This window comes from Montipora foliosa, chromosome 3 (genome assembly GCF_036669935.1).
Source record: "Montipora foliosa isolate CH-2021 chromosome 3, ASM3666993v2, whole genome shotgun sequence".
NCBI lineage: Eukaryota > Metazoa > Cnidaria > Anthozoa > Scleractinia > Acroporidae > Montipora > Montipora foliosa.
The window spans coordinates 5,128,373-5,152,088 of NC_090871.1; the positions used below are offsets into that span (position 1 = coordinate 5,128,373).

The 23,716-nt window shown below is 39.6% G+C and overlaps 1 protein-coding gene across 1 annotated transcript; it reads left to right on the forward strand.

Moving 5' to 3' along the window:
* LOC137996568 (pre-mRNA-processing factor 17-like) lies at positions 1 to 23,225 on the forward strand. Its single transcript, XM_068842022.1, has 22 exons — positions 1 to 208; positions 404 to 490; positions 1,508 to 1,568; positions 2,155 to 2,223; positions 7,318 to 7,369; positions 7,555 to 7,592; positions 7,892 to 7,984; positions 8,381 to 8,430; positions 12,619 to 12,712; positions 13,171 to 13,294; positions 15,151 to 15,241; positions 15,950 to 15,995; positions 17,330 to 17,431; positions 17,546 to 17,610; positions 18,012 to 18,062; positions 18,225 to 18,265; positions 20,728 to 20,820; positions 21,229 to 21,305; positions 21,983 to 22,083; positions 22,193 to 22,236; positions 22,369 to 22,437; positions 22,641 to 23,225. The coding sequence occupies exons 1-22, from the start codon at positions 32 to 34 to the stop codon at positions 22,747 to 22,749; spliced, it is 1,734 nt and encodes a 577-aa protein (XP_068698123.1). The 5' UTR covers positions 1 to 31; the 3' UTR covers positions 22,750 to 23,225.
* Positions 23,226 to 23,716: the final 491 nt, after the last annotated feature.

The window sequence follows — 23,716 nt, forward strand, 5'->3', positions numbered from 1 at the left end:
GACTTGGTAGCCTGGCCAACTTGCAAACAAGATGGCGGCAATTCATGCACTGACTGCTTACGGCGGCGATAGCGATTCTGAGGAGAATGAAAGCCTTGAAGAAGAAACTATAACGCCAGATCATATTGCTCATTTAAATACTGAAGTCTCAATTTCTCAACTGCAATCAAATATTCAGCTTAAAAGTGCTCCGGAGGTCACAGCAAAGGTAAGTTAAGTTATTTATGGTGCTCGTCTGCCCATGTTTCAGTCGAATTTCGCAACGTCTACTTTGGTTCCTTATTGCCGTATTATCAAAATTATCTCCAAGTGGAATAACTTGTATGTTAAAGTTGATTATCTTGGTGAATATTGTCCAAATAGGGACTGTCGATGAGCTTTTATCCTGCCTCTCTCTTATTAGGAGGATATTGGCGTTATAAGACAAGTGGATCCTTCAGCAAAAGAAGTCAACTACAATCCACGATATGAGGAGATGTTTACCCCACAGGTTTATATAATTATAGTTCAAAGGCCTTTGCCTTCGAAATCGAGTCAAGAAATTTAAATAAAGAATTATTCAGCTTGGTAGTGTAATATTTTGAAAGTGTTGTTGATGTTTTAGTTTTGCTTTGTTTGCTACTGATCTTACGCGTCAGTGATGAAATTTTGGAAAATTTACTGTTTTCTTAGTCATTAATGCATTTCAGAAAGGCTAATATTAATAATTGTTATTATAAAACAATTAGGATAGTACAAGCACTCTTGTTGGTCTACAGCTGTGTTTACAGTACTGGCCGCAGGAATAGCAGCATTGCACGCACGTATCATATGCTTAAGTCTGCCATATTGCTTGCAATTTTCACGCTAATTACGCATGCGTTACGTTAGAGTAAAAAAATACACGAAAGTGAGTGTAAATAATTACACGCAAATTCTTTAAAGTGCGTTTAAAACTTTACATGCAGAGTTTCGTGTAAATGAGGGCAGAGTATTCACTGTTGTACATCAATTTGTAGCGTCTTTTGTCTAAGAAAATGACAAACATAGCTGTGACATCACAGGAATTGTGATTGGTGATGTGTTGTCAGACATGTGTTTTGATTGGCTGGTAGGAAATATGAGCATGTATCAAGAACATCTGTTTCAATCAAGAAGTTAAAAAACCAGCGTTTTCCTTCATTTGTCTAGTTATTTTTGAGAATTATTTTATAAAAGCAATAGAGGCCTTTTTTCTGTGTTTTTTTCTAGACAGTTATGCAAACCCTAGACTGCGTCTCGGGTTTGCATAACTGTCTCAAATTCTCTTAACTCCTCCTCATGTGTAAACAAGGGAAAAGTCTTCTATTGCTTAATTGTGACTTCTTTGCTTCTTTTTTATTTTGATGCCTACTGTTGAGATTTTGAGGGAGAGAAATCCATGAAAAAGCAATAATTATGTTTTGTTATAAAAAGAAGATAACCCCCAGCTTCCAAACTGTACAAATGCCACTTTGATAAAAAGTAACTTCATCGCTACGATCTTCAGGTTGGACCATCAAACCCATTTAAAACAAGACAGCAGACTGCACCCAAGAACACCCTTGCAGGTATTGATTTTTGTTTGTGTGTTAAGTGTTAGATTAGGTTTTTGCAACATTTTAAAAATTAAAATACCCTTTTGACATACAGCATTGGTAATTTATACTGTTTATGTACATGAAATTTGTTTTTAATTTCATCTAAAATGGAAAGTTAAAGATGCAGTCACGTTTGTTCGAGAGAAACAGACAGCTTTGTTTCTGGATTTCATAAAAGATTGGCCACATGGCACTTCAATTGTGTATCAACAGAATTACACTGCAAGTATGAGAGCTTACAAAGTACATGTACATAGACTGGCAATCAACCCATTGAATCTTTCTGAGCATGTCTTAGAAACTGAAACAGGCCCACACAACAGGAGAGAAAAACCCTGACAGTGGTGGGTATCATTAACCCACATACTTCTTTTGGGTCACTTACATGAATATTTATACATAATAATTAAATACAGAATTAAAGTAAGGATTTTGATGATGATAATAAAGGCAGTGACCAGTCTTTTGGTGTCTTAGTAAACTCCTGTGAGTGCTTGACCGATCACTGCACAGGTCTTCCCCTTGGAAAAAATGAGAACTTTATTTTTTGTTATAGGCTATGTTGAGCCAGCACATGTGAGTGATTTTACATTTGAAACCCAAAGAAGGACTTTTACTAGTTATGGTGAGCGTATTAAAATAAATAATCCTCGCTGGAGTACTTTTATTAATTTGACTAGGTGGTTAAAAGTTCCTGGAAGAGCGAGTGCAATACTACCCTGGGAGCCAGAGGAATTTTTTCCAAAGTCCAAGAGAACACTCAGAGCTTGAAATTAACTTTTTTGCTCAGGTGCCAGCTGGCGACTAATGGGAAAAATTTGGTCGCCAGATCATAAATTTTGATCGCCAAGTTATTTAATATATGACTTACATCATAACAGGATTTAAATGTTACTTTACATGCAAGGAAAGTCAAAATTATTAAATAGCAAAAAAAAACAAAAAACAGCACAAGAAAGACCTCTAAAGCCACCATTGTTTTCGGCTTTGTCTTTTAATAGTTTGGTGATGGTGTACTTTAAGGTTATTTGAAATGGAGCGAGGCACAATCTGTGTTTTCCATAGCAAGGCAAACATGGATCCTTTATCCTTGCTTTTCACCGCTTTAAGGACGGTGCCTACTAATTAAAGATATTTTTGCCCCGATGTGTGATTATGCAGGAACTGTAGATCTTAACAAGTGTTATTGAAATCCAAAAAGAAAATTGGGGGTTACAACGCATTTTTCAAAGATAATTCATGAATAATATTTGTAAAAAGCTTTAAAATACAAAGCAATGTACATGTATGGCATTCTTTCTCAAATTGGAGCTTAATTATCTCTGAAAAATGCATGGTTACCACCAATTTTATTTTTGGATACCAAGAGTACTTACTAAGATCTACTGTCTCCGGATAGTTTTAAACCGCACAAAAATATCCCTGTATTAGTAAGCATCACCGATAGGAAATTTGAGTGTCTCGAAATGCGCAGAACATATGCGCAATAACAATAGTAGGCACCGTTCTTAAAACGTAGTTCTTTATTCTCCTACAGCTTGCATGGCAAGCATCTTACCTTTATCGGGAGTAAACGCAATACTACAATTGCTCGGCCTAGGCCCCCACACAACCACAATGCTTGTAACAGTCTGTGACTGGGATAAAATAAAACAGAGGAACTTGGTTTCTTAACATACTTTTCTACCGATATTTATCTCCATTTATTAATCACCTTGTGCAGTCAGTTTTGCAGGTGTTCGCTTTCTAACAGAGGAGATAAGTTCTCCAACTCACTTTACATTAAGGGTACAGGTTGCTTATGCAAGTTTCAAACTCATTATGTGATATCCAGGTTCATTATCAATATATTATCAATATCAAGCTAGTTCCGAGGAGGTCCTTCAGTAAATTGGCTAAATCTAATGTACATTTTCAGCACTCACAACTGACGATGGATTTAATTTGCCTAATCTTTGTCTTCCGGGAGCAAAAATTCACATAAGTAACCGGCAAGAAGCATATGGTGTTTAAGTGCACCCACGATCCCATGAAGCTGGTGAAACAATATGGCGCCTAGTAAACGCGGTGACCGAAGTATCAAAGTACATTTTGTGCACTATTAATTAACTATGTGAGAAACCAATTTTCTTGTAGTATTTATACAGTATTATTTTTAGAGGGGCACGAAAGGTGAGTCGTGTTCTAGCTACCAGTTCTGAACGATTTCATCATACATGTATAAGGATTCAAACAAAAAAGCTGGCTACTGTTTACCCTGGGTTATCAGACAAAATGTGATTCGCCAGCTGGCAACCAGTCCTGAAAATCTAGTCGCCAGCACTCAGTTTTTGGTTGCATTAAATCTCTCTCATATGGGAATTAATAAGCAGATTTGAGAGAGAAACCTCATGTAAACTCATTGCCAAAAGATGAGCTTGGGGAAGGTACCTACGAAAGCGGGTGATGGTGCCAAGCAAAATAGGAGCCACGAGCAGGGCATGCAGGTATCCATGGTAACCCAGAGAGCAGCAACCACCACCATGCACCGTCACACTGACAAAGTCAGTGGAGATACTTACTGGTACCAACTTCATTACTCACCAAGTCAACCAGAGGGAGGGAAAGAAGGGGAAAACTGCCACACAAAGCACAATTCAGAGTATGAAAGAACTGCACAACCTCACACAGGGAGTACGCATCATATGACGCTTGGCGAAAAACATGTATGTCAAATAGGCATGCATGATCCGCGATCAATGCTGACCAGCATTGGCTTGATTTTAATTTATCCTAAATTACATTTAGCCACATTTAAAACTGCTCTTTTTGGATTGCCAAAGCCATTACAAGTACTTTACAATGTACATCTAAAATGTGGAGGCATTGAAGCAGCACAGACCATTGGAACGAGCTTTTAAAAAGTAATAGGCCTCCTTGTCCTGTTGAAAAGTGTTGCATAATGAACTAAGGCAAAAGCTTCCTCTTGAAGTGCCTTTGGGTCTGCTGTTGCAGCAATCCTTCAAGACTTTTATTTTCTTTTTATCCAATCAGAAACTCTCTTATGACATCAAATGTTCAATGTACATTTAGTGAACTACTGTAGTTCAGTTCTTGAACTGATTTTCCACTTGAGCTCTAGGCTCATGTATCTTTTTTTTGGTCCTTAATTAAATGTTGCCCTTGACTCACATACATGTAGAAATTTATTTTATCAAATGAGTTGATAAAGGTCGAATAACCACCGTGAAAGATTTGGAAAGCTGACGTTTCGAGCGTTAGCCCTTCGTCGGAGCGAATAGAGGAAATGTGGTTGTTGTAGGTTTATATGTGTGCGGAGGAGCTTTGCTATTGGTAGAAATAGGGTGACGTGAATTTGTGAATAGATTAATGGAATGAGAGGCGTTCATTGATTCCAGGTCCACCGATAGAGTGTGCCCAGTTGGAAAATAAATTTTTGTTCGAGATTTTTACGGCTTTCTGTGTTTCCGTGGTGCAAAGATAGGCCGCAAAATTAATAGTCATGTTGTGGTGGGAGTGATTAGGAAGATTAAAATGGCATGCAACTGGTTTTGAGGCATCAGTGTCGTTTTTTTCTACATCTCGTAGGTGTTCGCGAAAGCAGTCCGCCAATCTTCTCCCTGTTTCGCCTTTGTAGATCTTTTTGCATAGTGTGCAGGTTATGCAGTAGATGACGTTTGCGGAGATGCATGTAAAGTGGTCAGTGATTTTAGCAGATCAATTAGGTCCAGAGATCTTAACCATGTTAGAAATAAAGGAACAAGTTTTGCATTGTGTGCGTGTACATTTGAAAGTTCCTGGTTGGTTGTCTGACTTGAAAGCGCTCCTAACTAGAAAGTTACATATGTTTTTGTCGTGTTTGAATGAAATAATTGGTGGTAGAGAAAAGACGTGTTTAGTTTCGGGGTCATTGCGGAGAATTTTGAAGTTTGTGAGAATTAATTACATTTTTGACTGGAAGATTTTGTGGATGGTAGGTGAGGGTGAATGGAATTCTGTTGGTTTCTTCGTTTTGTGGTGATTGTAGTGCGGTATTTCGATCGATTTCTTGGGCACGATGTTTGCCTGTGGTGACAGCAGAGTCTGGTCTGATAAAATAAATTTCTGATAAAATTTATTTTTGATAAAATAAATTTCTGTTTCAATCTCCCACCGACGCAGCACCACAGTTTCTTTAGAAACTAAAAATTTTGTTTCACTTACATGTAGCATTCTCTAGGACATACATGTAAATTCCTCTGGCACCCAGGGTAGTGCAATGCTATTTACAGTACTGTACTTTAATTTATGAGCATAGTTATGCCTTATTAATACATGACATTGTACAGTGTGTAAATGACAGTCCCATGGTTGAGACCTGAGTCAAATTTACAAAAGCAAGGTTTAGGAGGCATCATCCAAGAGATGGTTTATGATAACATGGCATGTGCCTTTGTCCAATAACCATTATGGTAAAAATCTTTATGTACGCACTGCCGTGCATATTTGTTACATGTTGTGTGCAGTTTCTTTTTTAATCCAAAGTTTTTGTTGAGTTTGCGAGTTATGCCATCCGTCATGCACTGTGTGCAGTGGCAATGGGTCTTTAATGCCAATAAGCAAAGACCAGGTGGAGCCTAGGGGGGACTGCTGTGGCTTCCCATCACATGATAACCCTATTTCATTCAATTTCACCATGTGGGCCTTCTCGGATTGACTTTTTCAGAAAGCTCAAGTCTTTTGTTTTTTACGGCAATTTAATCCCTCCCTTCCCTGTTTTTCTTTCTGGTTATTTTAGTGCTTGCCCTATCAGCTGTTTGTAACCTAGTTAGTCCTCTTTAATAAACTATTAACTGCACCCTTTCAGCCCTGTGCTGAAGCCCCGTCATGGAGGGGTGATCTCTAGTCTCCTCTTCCTTGTCATACACAGTTTATCATCAATACACCGTGCTTCATGGAAGTTCCTTTTTCAACCTATTATCTGGCTATTTTGAACTGTACATGTAGGTGCTCGTTAATCTCTCAAAGGAAAGCTTGGAATAAGTTACAGATCTCTTGGAGCATGGAATCAACAATAATAATTATTATTTTTATACATTTACATTGTAAAGTTGAATTAGTGTGAGTTAGCTGGTAGCTTGCACCAGAGTCCACTTTTAGAGTGATTTTAGAGTTCATTATCTTTGATGCCTGCTCAGGTCTCAACTGGGTGATTTGCCATTTTTGAATGAGGTCTATTACTCAGAAATGATGCAGCCAATGTTGTCAATTCTTGGGAGATTATAGCACAGCAATATTCTAACCTAGATAATTATTGATGATTTTTGTTATTACCGGTACTTAAAGGGGCTAGGTCACGCAATTTTAGGCAATTTCAGCACTGATCGAATGGTCATAGAATTAACTAAAATATCAAAATAACTGTTCAAAACTATAGAAGAACACTAACAAAACACAGGGAAGCCAAGAAGGGACATGGATGGACAAAACTGGAGAGGATTGAAATGGATTGAATTTGGGTAAATTTGGAAAAATGTCTACCCACCTTTTTTCAAATTTTATTTCAGTCTATATCAAAATGTCATTTACATGGCTGGAAAATCATTCTCAGTTGTTATATGGCTGTGATTTTGCAAATGAAAGACTCTTACTCTGCCAATTTGATGTTTAGAGTTCATAATTAACAAAATTAAACAAAATTACCTAAAATAGCGTGACCTAGCCCCTTTAATTTCAACAGGATATGCATTGGATCCCAGTGCGACTGGAGGTGCAGGAACCAGTGGGGACAGGTCAGTGATGTTGCCATTTGGCTTTTAATAGAAACAAACAAGTCCCAATAAGGGCATAAATTATTGGGATTAACTACCACTCAGGCAATAATGTAAAAGCAGTCCTTTTTTTCCAGTCCAAGATGCTGCATTATGAAATTGTAGATTCAGTGTAGAATCATTGCGTTGTGTTTGTTGTGATACAGATATGTTGGTGATGTGACAAAAGCAGAGGAGAAGAAGGGTAGGGCTTTTTATTAATTTTATTTTTAAAACTTGTTTTATTTTGTTCATTTCTCTCAATTGTGACTGCTCAGAATTTGAGTTGGTAAATAGCCCTTTTAGGGCAAAGTACTTTAAGTTTCAAAAGACCGTCATTACTTTTAAAATATTACATTGTTAGAGCAACTAATAAAATCTTATCCCCTACTAAAATTGCATTGTACATGTACATGCTTGGTCCTGACCTTAATGTATAAGTGTACCTCCCTTAATGTATAAGTGTACCTCCCTTAATGTATAAGTGTACATTATGATTTTCAGGTGTAACAATATTTGAAGTAGCAGCAGCACGTGTTGGCGACAAAAGGAAAAGAGAAAAGCCAGGAGATCCAGGAGATATTGAAGGATATAAAGGTAAAAAATCTGATCAGTTTATGATGTGATGCAGTATTGGTTTCTCTTTGTTCCAATAACAATTGTTGTTTGTTTGTTTGTATTAATTTGTCAAAATTATTAAAACTGGTTCTAGGGCAGAACTTTCTTAAACAATTTTGCCTTTTCTTCCACTTTCATCAAATCAAGGACAAGATTAATTCTGACAGATATGTACATCACCAATGGTGTAACCTTGTGTTGAATGCAGATTACTCTCTAAAGCTCTTCTGAAATCTTATATATTCTCAGTTTGAGTGCTGATAAATTTTAATGAAGGCATGCAATGGTTTTGGCAAAACAGAGATTTTTGATGCTGGTTATTTTTAATCTCAGCAAGACAGATAAATTATTAATAGTACTATTGTTGTTTGCCAGGTCCATGGGCAACCTTTGTTGATGAGTCAAAAGTTGCCAAACCATCAGAGGTGAGATTGCCAAACACTGTCTGAGCTGAAAACTGGTTCCTACAGTGTAGATATTGCTTTTCATTGTTTAGATTTGCAAATTACAGCAGGGTTGTGTTACTAGTTTATAAGCTCAGGTCATTGTAACACGAATAATAATTATAATGATTATTGCATATTCACACATTCACATGTGTTATTGGTATAACATGCCCTGTTACATGTACTTTTCCATGCAGGTAGGTGTGAACAAGACACTAAAGTTTGCATGAACCATTCCCCACTTTCTAAAGAGGCAAAACTTGTACTAGCTGTTTTTTGAACAATTTCCACTCCCAGTCGACCTATGTGACCTCGAAATCCATCTGAAACAGCACCCAGAGTACCCATAACTTCAAGTACAATAATTGAAGCATTCATTTTCCACATGCATCTTATTTCATTTTTGTGTACACCTGTAGTTCATATTTTCTTGCCCTCCTTTTCTTTCACCCTACTGTCCACAGGTATGACAATGTCAATAATAATTATGTACACTGTACAGTACTTGTACTTTGTCTGGCTCTTGCCTGGGAAGAAAACACCAGGTTCTCTTTGCTTGCACTGAACTGTAAAAGGATTTTAAGATTCCCATTTTTGATCCCATTTTTGATCCCAAAGATTTTGACTTGTAAGGTTTGATTCTGAATATCCACTCTTGTCCCAAAGTTCTTTCATAACTGCATGTATCCCTTCTTCCTACTGTTCTCATTTCTCGGTGGATTTTGCAAAGATACAAGTTCCTTTGCCTTGCAGTGTAGCAGTCACCATTCGCTGTTTTGCAGGCTAGCAGTTGCTGTTCTAAACATTGTCCATTTCACACTGTTAACATGTCTTGTTTTAGGCCTTGCTGTGGGTTCTTCTTAATCTGCTGACATGTTCCTCAACTACATGTGTAAAGCTAGGCTATTATCATTATGTTCGTTATTTAACAATTATTTGCCGAAGGCGAAGTGATTATCGGTGAATATTCACCGAGACGAAGTCGAGGTGAATATTCACCGATAATCACTGAGCCTGAGGCGAATAATTGTTTTAGTATAAGTACACAGGTGATTATTTCAAAAAAAGAGAAAAAAAAAACATTTCAATGCGAAATCATCTTCACTTACAGTGGCAAAACGACTACTGGCAGCCATTTTGTCCGTCGAGGTGATGATCGGCTGATAATCCGAGATAGCGAGCCAATGAGAGCGCGCGCTTTTGTATAATCACCTGTGTATTTATACTAATGATAATTATTGTTATTGTAATATTGTTGTTTTTGTTATTATAATTATTAACAACTTCATCAAGCTGAGTGGAAGGTGGGTGCCTGGATGTCCAGGGGCCCCCACTGTGATCAGCCAGTCCCTTGACAGGAAAGCGCTCCCATGGCTAGCAATCCCCGCAACCCAGCCATGAGCCCCCACACCATGCTGAAGGGACCTGTGGGCTGACTAACGACAGCCCAGAGCCTAAGGGAATCATCCTAAATCAAGGCCTAAAAATGATTCCCTAAACCCTAACCCTAACCCTGGGGGAATCGCTGCCAGATCCTGAGGCACTCGCCAGGTATAGCAGAAAGACCATAATTATATGTACCAATTATAGTAACCTACGCGCCACTCCAAGAGTGGACTGTAGTGGAGTCGTGACATACAGTTGGTAACCGTTGCTGGACCAACGACCCATAGACTTAATTAGGTGATCTCTGGTTTCGAAAGCTGTGGCCGGAGAAGGAGCCAGGTATCCAAGCTGTAGATAAGGTTGACTGCAGGAAATGAGTCATCTGTACCCATGACAAGGTTTGACCATCATTCTTGGTGAGCAAAGAGAGGACCCGTAGCTGGAGGTATGCCATCAGGGAAGTGATGGGACAGATAGATGAACGGCCATGGCCAAAATAGATGAAGCATCCTTGAGGGACAGGGTCCGTTTTTGAACACTTGATGCACACATATAGACAGGTGGGGTTGGGTGTAGAATCGAATTGCAGGTCCTGAAGGGAGAGGTGAATGGAGGCGTCAAAAGGGGAGTTCACAGTAAATTCTCCAGCCTGTAAAAGTCTGAAAAACTGGTGGATGCAGGTCACCAGATTGATGCCACATTGGAGTGAGTTGGGAGGGCCCACAGTGTGAAAGTCGTCTAAAGTAATGCTTGATGAAACCAACATGGTAGTGTGAGGATCCATTCAAGTAAATAGCCGATGGTCGTAAATATGAAAGGAGCCGATCACAGACCAAAGGGCAAGGTCAATTCAACGAAGAAATGATCTTTCCAACGCATTCTGAGAAGAAAATGGTCCTCAGGGTGGACAGGCACATTCTCAATGTCAAATTTTGCCATCAAGGCTCCACGTCCAAAGTCCATTATCCCATCGATGACGTCATCCACTGACATATACTGTACAGAAAAAGGCTCCCTTTGAACACTGTCATTGACACTGCCCCCTGGTGGACTGGAAAATTTGAGTGTTACACGCCATTTTCCCATCTGATGTTTCTTGGGAATCACGCCAAAGTGACTATTATGGAGGTTGGTAAGAGGTGGGTTGGGAAAAGGGCCACCAATTCTGCCTTTATCCATCTCGGCCAGAAAATATTTGTCAATCACCTCAGGCTTGACTAAGGCTGAAGACTTGCTCTGAGCTGCAGATGGGTTGAAGCCCAAACAAAAGCCATAGAGGAGACCTGTAAGGACATAATCTGCCACTGAGTGGTTGGGATGTCCAGTAACTCCGACTCCAACTTGCCTGTGTTGATGGGGGTGATCACTGATGGAGGGTGAAAAGGAGAGAACTGCCCTGCAAAGGAAGGGCCTAAGCCCTGGGGTGGGCTAACTCCAGCAGGCAAGAGAGATTGGATTGTATGAGGAGTCCCAGACAGATGATGAGGCTCAGAAGAACTTCAACCAAGACAGCTGAGGTAGAGGAGGTATGCCCTTTGGAAATAACTGGAGTATGACCGTGTCACCCAGAAAAACGTGGGAAGACGAGTGGCTGGGCAGAGGGTCTGAGGAACAACTGCTGGGCATGTAGAAACTGCTGACTGCAGTAATGGAACCCAAATCGTCAGTAAACGAATGACTGTACAATGACCCTCTACCATAGGGATGTGTGAAAAAAAACATGAAAAGGGCCAACTGGGAGTTGAGTGCCCACAACCGGAACTCTAACTGGATTGTAACAGCCACAACTCCACGATTCGTTGACTTCGGGTTTGGAACCAAACTGAGTTCGTTTTTCTTGGTCGCTGTACGCGCCTGCTTGTTCGTTTTCACTCGTATATTTCTTTGCCTTTCTCGTCCTAACAAAGATGTGAAATGACCAAATTTTTGAGGTTATGCGGACAAACCTTTTTCAATTTTCTCGCCAAACCTCCACAGCGTTCAGACCAGTTTAATTCCAGGGTAGTTGCTGCAACATTGGTATGAACTGAAACAAGAAACCAAGCCACTAAAACTACAGGATCAAACGAAGAGAGCAAGGGGTCGGGGTCGGGGCCGCTGACGTTTTTTTTTTTCTGGTGGGGGTGGGTGACCAAGACCGGCGTTCCCCCTGTGTAAACTGATAAGGGCAGGCTTGCTGTGTGACTTGTGCTAGACGCTGCACTTTGAGACTGAGCCTGAATCGCTAGCACAATTCCAGGTAAACAACCCGATAGGGCTTTAGACATGGCCTGGGCCAGCGTATCCCAGCTGAGACACATAGCGGCGGAGGATGTACTTGGCGAGGCGCTCGACGAAGTAGTTGTTGACAGTGTTGTGGTCAAAGAAGAAATAGGCGAAGATGTCACGGGCCACATGTTGGTGGAAAGGCTGTTGCTCGTCGCTCGAGACATGATTTGTCATGGGAAAGACAAGCAGAAAAAGTAAGAAAATTCTAACGCTGAGAACAACCGCTAAAAAAGGAAGGCCACACAACACTCTCCCAATGTAGCTTCAAATGGCTGCTACACTGAGGCCGCATGACCTACGTGAGCCTGTTCACGTACAAATGAACTGCTGACTGCTAAGCAACCGCTCCATTGTTGCGTGGGAAACCAGTATCTCTTTGTTTTTAACTAGGTTAAATTGCATTTAACCACAATTATTATTATTATTATTATTATTATTATTATTATGATTTTGATTATGATTATGATTATGATTATGATTATGACTATCATCCTTTATTTATTTTTCACGAAGGAACAAGCAGCCAAACTGGAAGAGTTTGAAATGACTAAGCAGAAGAGGAGCAAGAAAGAAGAAAAGAGTGTTGAAGAAAAGACCACTTTACATGGTGAGGAGGAATGCAGATAACCTAAGGATAATTAAAGACAGAGGCAGACAGCTGATTTTCAAAAGAGTGAAGTGATCCTCGTGGACAATTTAAGCAACAATATTGTCTCTTTTAGACACCTGAAAATTCAGGTGGCTCCAATGGGATTCAAAACCATGACCTCTGCTATAATGAATGTTAGTGTTTTAATGCTTTATCAAATTTGAGCTATGAAGCGACTCAGTTGGGAGCAGGTCAGTTTGTTGGCCTCATGTGATTCCGTGAAAGGACTTGATTAATTAAATAAAAACCTACTCTTCAAATGCATACAATCATCACAGCTGATCTTCTTGTGATTACTGCTCTGCTTACTGGTTCTTGTTGTTTGAAAGTACAAGCGTTTTCAGGCATTATTGAAATAATTTCTTTTAAAATCATTATTCTCCGTAATATTTAATTTGGTGCTGCTCTTGTTTTAGTGCAAGATTCAGTGGATTATCAAGGCAGATCATATCTCCACATTCCACATGATATTGACACCAAACTGGATACAGATGAACCACCAGAAAGATGTTTCTTACCCAAGAAACATATTCACACTTGGTAAGACATGAATTTTTTAAAGTGCCCCTCTGACCAAAAAATCAATTCATATTTTTCTTTGGATTTCAAAACTATGTTAACAAAACACTAAGTGACCCACATTTTAAGCCTTGATTTCAAAAAGACACCTCTTTATTTTAACTGTAATTTTCCTATTTAATGGTCCGCCATTACTAACATTATGTTCTTGAGAGAGCTGGATCGAGGAGAAAATGACGTCAAAGGCTCACTAGTTTAAGAATGCAATATGTGTGTATGCCGCAGAATTAATATGCAGCACGGGGATTTTGGGCTTTCAGACTTTTAAACTCGCGCTTTGCAAATATAATAAGCTGCGTTCACACGCTGACATTTTAAGCTAGTGAGCCTCTGACGTCACTTTTCCCTGGATCCAACCGTCTGAGGTCCAATCGGTCAGTTTTGAACGTGAGTAATGGCGAACCGTGAAATCCAAAACTTACACTCAAACTAAACGGCCTTTGGATAAAAATCAAAGCTCAAAATTTTGGCAGTCAGGTGTTAAGCAAACACACTTTCAAAATCTGAAGGAAAAAAGGAAGTGGTTTTGTTGATCACAGGGGCACTTAAAATATTAATTTTGTTCTTAATATATTAGGTTTGAATTGTTCAGAAATGAACAAAACAAAAATGGCAAAAAGAAAGAAAATAATTTCACCAACACTCCATTTAGTCCAATTGACTAAGTTTTCATTTTGGCAAACAGTTTATCCCGCCATTTATTATTGAAATTTCATTTTCAATAAGCTTCTTTTGGGAGCACTATTCAAATTCCTTAATAAAAATAAGTGGCTGTAACAACTTTTTTGGCTTCTAGCATGATAGTTTCTTTTGATCACTGTGTCTGGTAAGAGATCACCAAAAATAATAATTTTGATATTGATGAGTGAATGAGTGTACTTATCTAAACTTCAAGTTTATTGGTTTACACCTCTCTATTTTGCAGTTTTTGCCACAACAATTCACACAGTCGGAAGAGCACTGTACTGTACTTTCCTAAAACTAATTTTTTTCTTTTGTAACAAAAAGACAATTGAAATTAGTGTAACATGGGTAATTTCAGCTGCTGATGGGGTGATGTCTTCACGTACATGTAGATCCACTCAAAAACTCTGTCCCCTATAACCCTCTCCCTCCTAAAAGTGCCACTCATAGATTTTACTCTGTCTGATGCCAGATCAATGGGGTCTCTTCAGGGATGAAAGGGTTTAAGTGATGTTGTTACTTCTGAGAAAAATTAACAGAATCAAAATGGAAATTGAATTAATGAAAAATTACATGTAGATGTAGATGTTGTTAACCCATTCATCCCTGAAGAGGCCCCCATTGACGAGTAAAATCGTCTGGCGTTAAAATCTATGAGTGTGATTCTTGGGGGGGGGGGGTGAAGAGGGTTAATGGAGGGGATAAAGGTTTTTCCTGATATCAACCCATTGACCCCTCAGGCGCCCTAGGATGCCCTGAGTTGACGAGTGAAATTGTCTGACAGCAAGAAAGACCACATACAAGTGCATGTGATTGACGCGCGAATGGCGGTGGTGTCCAATTACAGGTATCCAATTTGGAGTTGTTTAAACTGGATCCCTGTAATTGCGCACGCACAGGATCGCGCGCCAATTATGCGACAAATAGGTGCGCACAGAACCAATCAGATTCGAGAAATTTGTAATAGTTACGATTACGTGCTGAATTATACTCCACTCAGTCAGTTACTATTGCTTAGTAGGACTGAAATGTTGTGAGTGTCCATGTTCTTTTCTTTGGCATCAGGTCAGCCAGTCTTGGTGCTGTTTTTATAATGATAATACATGTAATTATCATTATCATTGGTTTCCTAGGACTGGACATACCAAAGGAGTCTCTTGCATTAGATTCTTTCCCAGGTCTGCTCATCTGTTGTTATCCTGCAGCATGGATTGTAAGATTAAGGTACCAAAGCTCTTTCGTAATCTTACAAACTCTTACGGTTCTTTCGATTGACTGTATTCCGGAATAGGAATACGTGGAATAGAAGATAGAAATCCTTCGTATTTACGGAGATTCACCATTAAAATTGCCAAACACCTGCTAAAATGCTATTTTTAACATATCTTTGTTATCCTATATTTCAAAAGACTTAAGTGATTAGAGTGTAATGTGAGGTGCTAGTATTATACCCCATATGAACCATGTGAGCGTTAGCCCTACTAATGGAAATGGGCCCACACAAGGAAAGACCGGAGCAGGCCGTGGGAACTGAAGATCTTAAAGTCACAGCAATGAACATGTCCAAGTACAATGAAGGGTTACGTTTTTACAAACGTTGGCCGTGTAGCACTTTATATTTAACAGACTTAACTGATTAGAGTGTAATGTGAAGTGCTAGTGTTATACCCCATATGTTCCCACGGCCTGCTCCCGTCTGACCTTGTAGCTTAGTCGGTAAAGCAGCGGTGATCTAACCCAAAGGTCGTGGGTTCAATTCCCACCCTGGTCAGAGTTTTTCTCTGTCCTTGTGTGGGACCATTTCCATTAGTAGGGCTAACGCTCACATGGTTCATATGGGGTATAACACTAGCACTTCACATTACACTCTAATCAGTGCACTCTTAGAGTACTTTACTTCCAATCTAAATAGTCTTCTTGCTGTTGCTTCAGCTCTGGGAAGTTTATGGCAAAAGGCGGTGCTTGAGGACATTTATGGGTAAGTTGCTTCCAGCATATCCATAAATAACTACTGTATTATACTTAACAATGACCAACTCAGAACATAGTAATTATTGATCTAATTATCTTAATTGATCTTAAGTATCTTGATTACCCTTCGAATTACCACCGTGAATGGAAAGCTGGCGTTTTGAGCGTTAGCCCTTCGTTAGAGCGAATAGAGGAATTGTGGGTGTTGTTGATTTTTATGAGGGTGTGAAGGAGCTTAGCCATTGGTGGAAATATGGTAGAATAAATTAATGGAATGAGAGGCGTTCATTGATTCCGATTTTTGCGGCTTTCTGTGTTCACGTGGTGTAAGGATACAGTGTAGGCCTCAAATTGTCATGTTGTGGTGGGAGTGGAAGATTAAAATGGCGCGCAACTGGTTTTCATGGGTCTATCTATGTCGTTTTTTTCTACATCTCGTAGGTGCTCGCGAAAGCGGTCCGCCAATCTTCTCCCTGTTTCGCCTATGTAGGGCTTCTTACATAGTGTGCAGGTTATGCAATAGATGACATTTGCGGAGATAAATGTAAAGTGGTCAGTGATTTTAACGCATCGATTCGGTTCTGAGATCTTAACCATGTTAGAAATAAAAGGACAAGTTTTGCATCGTGTTCGTGTACATTTGAAAACTCCCGGTTGGTTGTCAGACTTAAATGCGCTCCTAACTAGAAACTTGCCTATGTTTTTGTCGCGTTTGAATGAAATAGGTTGTGGTAGAGGAAATATATGTTTAGTTTCGGGATCATTGCGGATAATTTTGAAGTTTTTGACAATGACATTTTTGACTTCAAGGTTTTGTGGTTGGTAGGTGAGGGTGAATGGAATTCTGTTGGTTTCTTCGTTCTGTGACGTTGTAGTGCGGTCTTGGGCACAATGTTTGCCTGTGGTGACAGCGGAGTCAGGGTAGCCACGTTTTTTGAAAAACTGGGACATTTCCTCGCATTTGCTGTTTAAGTCGGACTCGTCACATAGAGGTGCCTTAGTCTAAGAAATTGAGAGAATGCGATGGCATTTTTTGCGTATTGTGGATGAGAGGACGAATGCAGCAGGTAGTTATGGGAAACTGTAGGTTTGTAGTGTACGCTTGTAGATAAATCGTAGCCGTTGACTGAAAGTTGAATGTCGAGGAAAGCAAGTGAAGTTTGGGAAATTTTGAGGTATTCGTATAGGTATTCGTATTCGTATAGTTTACAATAACCAACTCAGAACATAATAATCTCTTTGGCATTAATTCTATGATTTTTTCTCCTTGTCGGACATTGCTTGTAACTCTCTTTGTGATTTTGATTTCAAACCTAAAACCTAACCTTGGTTTTGCTTCAGGTCACAGCAAAGCCGTTCGTGACATCTCTTTTAACAACCCAGGAACACAGTTCCTTAGTGCTGCGTATGACAGATACGTTAAACTTTGGGATACGGAAACAGGTATTACATGTACAGTATTATCCAAATATACTGTATAACACTATATTTCTTTTTTAGCCTCTGAATTTAAATCTGAAATATCTCTTGATAAACATAGATATCTTAACCTTTTAGGGGAATGCATCGGTCGTTTTACCAACCGCAAGATTCCTTATTGTGTCAAGTTCAATCCTGATGAGGTAATCAGTTCTGGTCTTTTTTGTGATGTACAGTAATTATGAGAAATGTTTTTGGTTTCGTGATTTTTCCTAAAAAAATCCCCATTGAACACCAACTTGAAAAAGAAGGTTCCGAAAACAACTTTGGAAAATCAGCATTCTGTTTTGAAACATTTATTTTTCCTTCTGGTATGTTTCTTCTGAGATAATAATTAAGTAGGTGCGTGAACCCTAAGAATCAAATGAGCCCCACTGGTAAGATGAGTTGTTCTTTTTATACCAATTAAAATTCAGAGGAATTCGATCTATCACGTGGTTGAGGAGACAGATAAACTGAAAGAAACGGAACAAAAAAATCGAACAATACATTGGCCAAATACAATGGTTGCAGTTACAATGTACCAACTCCTCATTATTTGCAGGACAAACAACACTTATTCGTTTGTGGAACATCTGACAAGAAAATTTTAACGGTAAGAGTGGTGGTTTAACCTTTAATTTGACGTCCGTCATGTGTGTCTGGCAGTGTTGAAGGCCGGGTCTAAAACAGATAGCCATTCATTCCTAACCTCCTTGCAGTGTAACATGGTTTGTTGGCGACTTTTTCCAATAGTTGTTTTTGCTTTTGTTTATAGTGGGACACAAGAGCGAATGAAATAGTTCAAGAATACGACAGGTAGATTTAAACAGCATGTTTTCCAAAAATAGTAATAGTAATAGTAATAATAATAATAATAATAATAATAATAATAATAATAATAATAATTTATTTTACATCTTTGCAAGGAGACTGAATTAAAGTGGGGTCAGCGGAAGCAACAGTATATAGCAATATCTAACTTACGTACATCCAAAAAGCGCTGAAAGGGAAGGGAAAGTGAGAGGCAGGGCCAGCGCTGAAATGGAAGGGGACTGGGTAGAAAAGGACTCCTTTTCCCTACTCTCCCCAGTTCATACTCTGTGTCCTTTATGGCTACAAAGTTGCAGAAGCTATCTATTTTCTTCCGTGGTTTTTCAGATACGCTGGCTCCAGAGTGGAGATTATAGCCATATCCATGGACAACAGGGAATTGAATAGTATCATTGAGATCCCCTGTGTGGCAGCACTTCACATTACTAATACGTTTACCATAAATATGAGCGTCCCCCGTATTCTAGTTTGGCAGTCCAGACAGAAATAGGGCATCTGTGTCGTAAGAGAGAATGCGAAGTGCCCTGCACTGAATCTAGCTACACGCAGGCACGTTAAATACCCTCAGAAACTATTTGGGCAACCACGCACCGCTTGTGGAATTCAAACGTTTGTTAGCTTTTTTTCACAATGTACTCAATTTGAGTATTCCATGTAAGGTCACCTGGAATATAAACTCCAAGAAGTTTATAAAGTAATACTTACTGTACAGGGAGAGACCCAAAGATGCAGCGGACTTGACTGCTTCTTGAGAGAATTTTCCTCCCTGATTACGCTGCACTTAGACTTGGGTTTGAAAGCATAGTTATAAATATAATCCACTCCGCTGAAGAGATACCTCGGGCTACACCTTGGTACAATTTCAAAAAGTTGTATCAACTACACTTGTTATTCCGCTGCTTAGCAAAACGATCTGCTAAGAAAGGCAGAAAAAAGGCAAGGCAAACAAAGCCTTTAGAAAACCACCTATCACTGATACATGGCACAACCTAATAGGCGTTGAAGAACAAAAAGATCCCGGGCCTGGGTCAAAGCTTTAAAAGCAGAATCACTTGCTTCTACCACCGACAAGCCTATCGGTTGAGACTAGAATTAAATTGATGCAAAAACGTGAGACCAAAAGGTCACATTCACATAACTGCAGAGAAAATCAACACCAAGAAACTAAAAATATATCATCAAGACGAACTATTTTCTTAGAAGGAAAAAATATCACACAGCAGTATGAAGGTCCAGACTCTAAAGTATTACACACAACAAAACCCATTGCTAAATGAAATCTTACTGGAAGCTAACTAACCCTAAAAGTGTCGTCCATTCAAATATGTACTAGATAGAGCAAAATTATGACAAAGGAAAAGGAAACAAGACCACGTACAAGGGAGTCCTGTTACAATCTTGATTATATTTTGTTAATTTGTGTGGAGGGAAAACTCAACACCGACACCATTTGGGTTTCACGGATGGCACAGTGGTGAGAGCACTCGCTTCCCACCGTTGTGGCCCGAGTTCGATTCCCAGATTCGGCGTCCTATATGGGTTGACTTTGTTGGTTCTCTTCACTGCACCGAGAGGTTTTTTCCCGGGTACTCCGGCTTTTCCCTCTCCTCCAAATCCAACATTTGACTTGATTTGTGTTAATTGTTATTTCAGCTTTACAGTGTCCCCAATTAGTGCTCCAGTGCTAGAACGACTAGACACAACAAAGTTCCTTTCCTTTCCTTTCCTTTCCTTTCCCTTCCTTGTGTTTACATTGGCTGATAACAATTTTTGTTTTGATTATTTAAAGTACCCAGGCGCGGATCCAGGCGAGGTGAAGTGGGTGAAATTTTCACCCCCCCCCCCCCTTTTTCTGAGCCCCCCTTCTTGCACAGACCTCAAATACAATACAATACAATACAATACAACTTTATTTCTCTACGCTAGCCACACACAACAAAAGCTGGTTTCCAGGTGGGGCGTAGGTAAACACGTTACAATAAAGTATATATATATATATATATATATATATATATATATTTAAAATAGAAGTATATTACATAGAATCAGTGCGATCCAATAGAAAGCATGAAGCGCGAGGACGCAAGTTTGCGTTTGAAATCAGAAAGCGATTTCACGGTCTTTGCCTCATAGGGAAGATTATTCCAGAGCATTGCACCACTATACTTAAAGCTGCGCTTCAAAAAAGGGTTTGGTTCTATTACATTATTACAAAAATTCACCCCCCATTTCAAAATCCTGGATCCGCGCCTGGTACCCCCCTTGAGACTTTTCGTATTTTTCAAACACCCCCTTTTTTACCTTTAATGTTTTTTGGGGAACCCTCCAATTTCTCATAAGCCCCATCAGCCCCCCCCCCCCCTCCCTCCACAAGTTTTTGTGAACGCTCACTAAGACAGATTTAGTTACCACTTTTGTTAACTTGAAATCATTCTGTGCCATTTCAGGCATCTTGGAGCAGTAAATACAATAACATTTGTGGACCAAAACAGAAGATTTGTAACCACATCAGATGATAAAAGCATCCGAGTGTGGGAATGGTAAGACAAAAAAAAGTGGAAAGACACTATGCCACGGAACAGCACTTCAGCTTGTAATCTTTTAGCCTGCGAGCAGGCCCTCCGAGGGACTGGGGTTGGGGGTACTAATCCCACCGCAGAGAGAGAGCCTGCTCGCAGGGTAGTAATCTTTGTGATGTGAAAGATAAGGTTTTAAGTGGGCCGAGTTTTCCGACTGATCATATTTACGACTCCATGTGTTAAGAAATAGTTACCGTTACACTCTTACACTATTTATTTTTCTTGCTTTGCTGTTATTGTTCCTTGTCCTTTATTTTCAAGGGGGTGGGGTGCGGTTACGGAAAGCTGGTTGGTTTTTTCAATGGCTATGGGTCAATCCAGTTCTTGATATTTTGAAAAATCATAACTATGATTTTTTTTTAATTTCAGGGACATTCCTGTAGATTTCAAGTACATTGCAGAACCTAGCATGCACTCCATGCCTGCAGTTGCTCTTCACCCAAACGGTAAAACAACCTGCTTGCGGAGGGCTGTTGTCTTGTTTTTTCTAGCTCGAGAAAGTCATTAAGGACGGTGCCTACTATTGTTATTGCACATACGTTCTACGCATCTCTAGATGCTCGGATTTCATATCGCCGATGCGTACTAATACAGGGATATTTTTGCGTGGTTTAAAACTATCCGGAGAAAGTAGATCTTAGTAAGTACTCGTGGTATCCAAAAAGAAAATTGGGGGTAACCACATGCATTTTTGAGAGACAATTAAAGCTTCAATTTGAGAAAGAACGCCATACATTGCTTTGTATTTTAGAGCTTTTTACAAATATTATTCATGGATTATCTTTGAAAAATGCCGCGTTGTAACCCCCAATTTTCTTTTTGGATTTCAATAACACTTGTTAAGATCTACATTTCCTGCATAATCACACACCGGGGCAAAAATATCTTTAATTAATTAGTAGGCACCGTCCTTAAATCAGTAGACAAGTAACGGAAGATCCAGGCCTGTTTTATTCTTCAGGATGTAATGAGTTTCTTACAGTAAATAGTACGGTTGTATTTTACCAACTCTTTCGTTTTTGGATTAATTTCTGTTGTGCTGTTGCATGTACGTTTTTGTGTTATCCGTGGTACTCTACCTTAGTCCTTGGAACTCTGTTGCCTCTATATTTTCTTTCATCAGACAAGTGGATGGCGTGTCAGTCCATGGACAACCAAATTATGATATTTGGTGTGCTTAACCGCTTCCGTCAGAACAGAAAGAAAACGTTCAAAGGTCACATGGTAAGACAGTTTTAATTCATATAACTAACACTAAGCAGGGAGGGAACCAGAGGTTAAGAAGACGTTGCCTTGCTTTTTCGTTAACCACTTATGTATTTTTTTTCCACAGGTGGCAGGCTATGCTTGTCAGTTGAGTTTCTCCCCAGATGGAAGGTACTGTAAAGGAGTTTTTATTTACCATTCTGTTTACCCCTATGCGTCATTTCTCACTTACAGTCCCTTCAGCTGGCTGCATTATCTCTTGACTTCTGACCGTGCTGTTTTTGCGTTGCTTCGTTGTTATAGTTACCTTATTTCTGGTGATGCAGATGGGAAACTTTGCATTTGGGATTGGAAATCGACAAAACTGTACAGGTAGAATTAATATTAAACATTATTAAATATTGGAGTTAGGTGATACCAGCCTCGTTCCCAGAACCTCTTCCTTAGCTTCTGGGCTGACGCGTTCCCAGGCAAGATGATGTGATACGGCCAGGACCAATGGTTTATTTTACCCCCCCCCCCCCCCCCCTCTCTCTCTCTCTCTTATTTCTTCTCTGTTTTTTTTTCCTTTGTAGCAAGTTCAAGGCGCATGACGCAGTGTGCATTAGCTGCCTGTGGCATCCTCACGAAACATCCAAAGTGGTCACGTGTGGCTGGGACGGGTTGATAAAGTACTGGGACTGAGTAGCCATTGTGTAGCCATCACGTGTACACAGCATTGTATGTTTGGCAGATGCGTATCACAGCGGATTTCGCGTACCATTTTGTCACTGAAATGTGAAGTACCAAATAATTCAAGGCAACTTTTAAGGTTAATTGCAATGCGCCAGACATTTTCGCTTGGAGATAAGTCTATCTCAAACAATTCTGAATCAAAACCTGTTTGAAAGGAAGGTATCGTTTGTACAGTTTGACAGTTGATTCTAATTTCATGTAAAAATGATCATTAGGTAACAGCCATAAACTTGAAATGAACAAAAAAGGAATGTCTCTCCTCTCCCAAAATCACGATGACTGATTCGCGCGCAAAGCTATTAGCGCAATTTTTGTATTGGTGATATTGGAGGGAGGGTGGTCTGTTGTTTTAACTGTCCAACACGTGGAGAAAACGGATTTTTATTTTTAGACCCTTACATTCATCAATAAAATTCTAAAAACCATCCAGTTGAGGATCTACTTCAACTAGTTTCTCTTCCCGAATTTTTTTCAGTAATGCAAAAAAATATTTCTTAAACGCCCTTTTTCGTTGAATTGTTCGTACATGTCTCCTCAATAACATGTAAAAGACCAAACAACAGAATATGTGCACAAAATTGGAAGGTTGTAGAGAAACGCGCAAATGGGGGATCTCGAGCTACATAGCTTGTCTCCTTGTAAGGGCAAAAATGTCAAGAGGCGGAACTCCTTTTAGATCCACGCTCTAGCACGCGTGCCCAACCACGGCTTCTATTGCGTCTATGAAAGTGTTTACGGGAAACGCCTGTCGAGAAAGCGATCTTTTTGATAATTTTCATCAAACCCCGAGAGGACGACGCCGCAAGGTCAATAAGGCCACAGAGACTCAAGACATAAATTCTATCCGGGTATTTTTGCGAACAGCGAACAGGTCACGTGGTCTATCCAAACAATCAGACAGATGGAAGATGTGGAA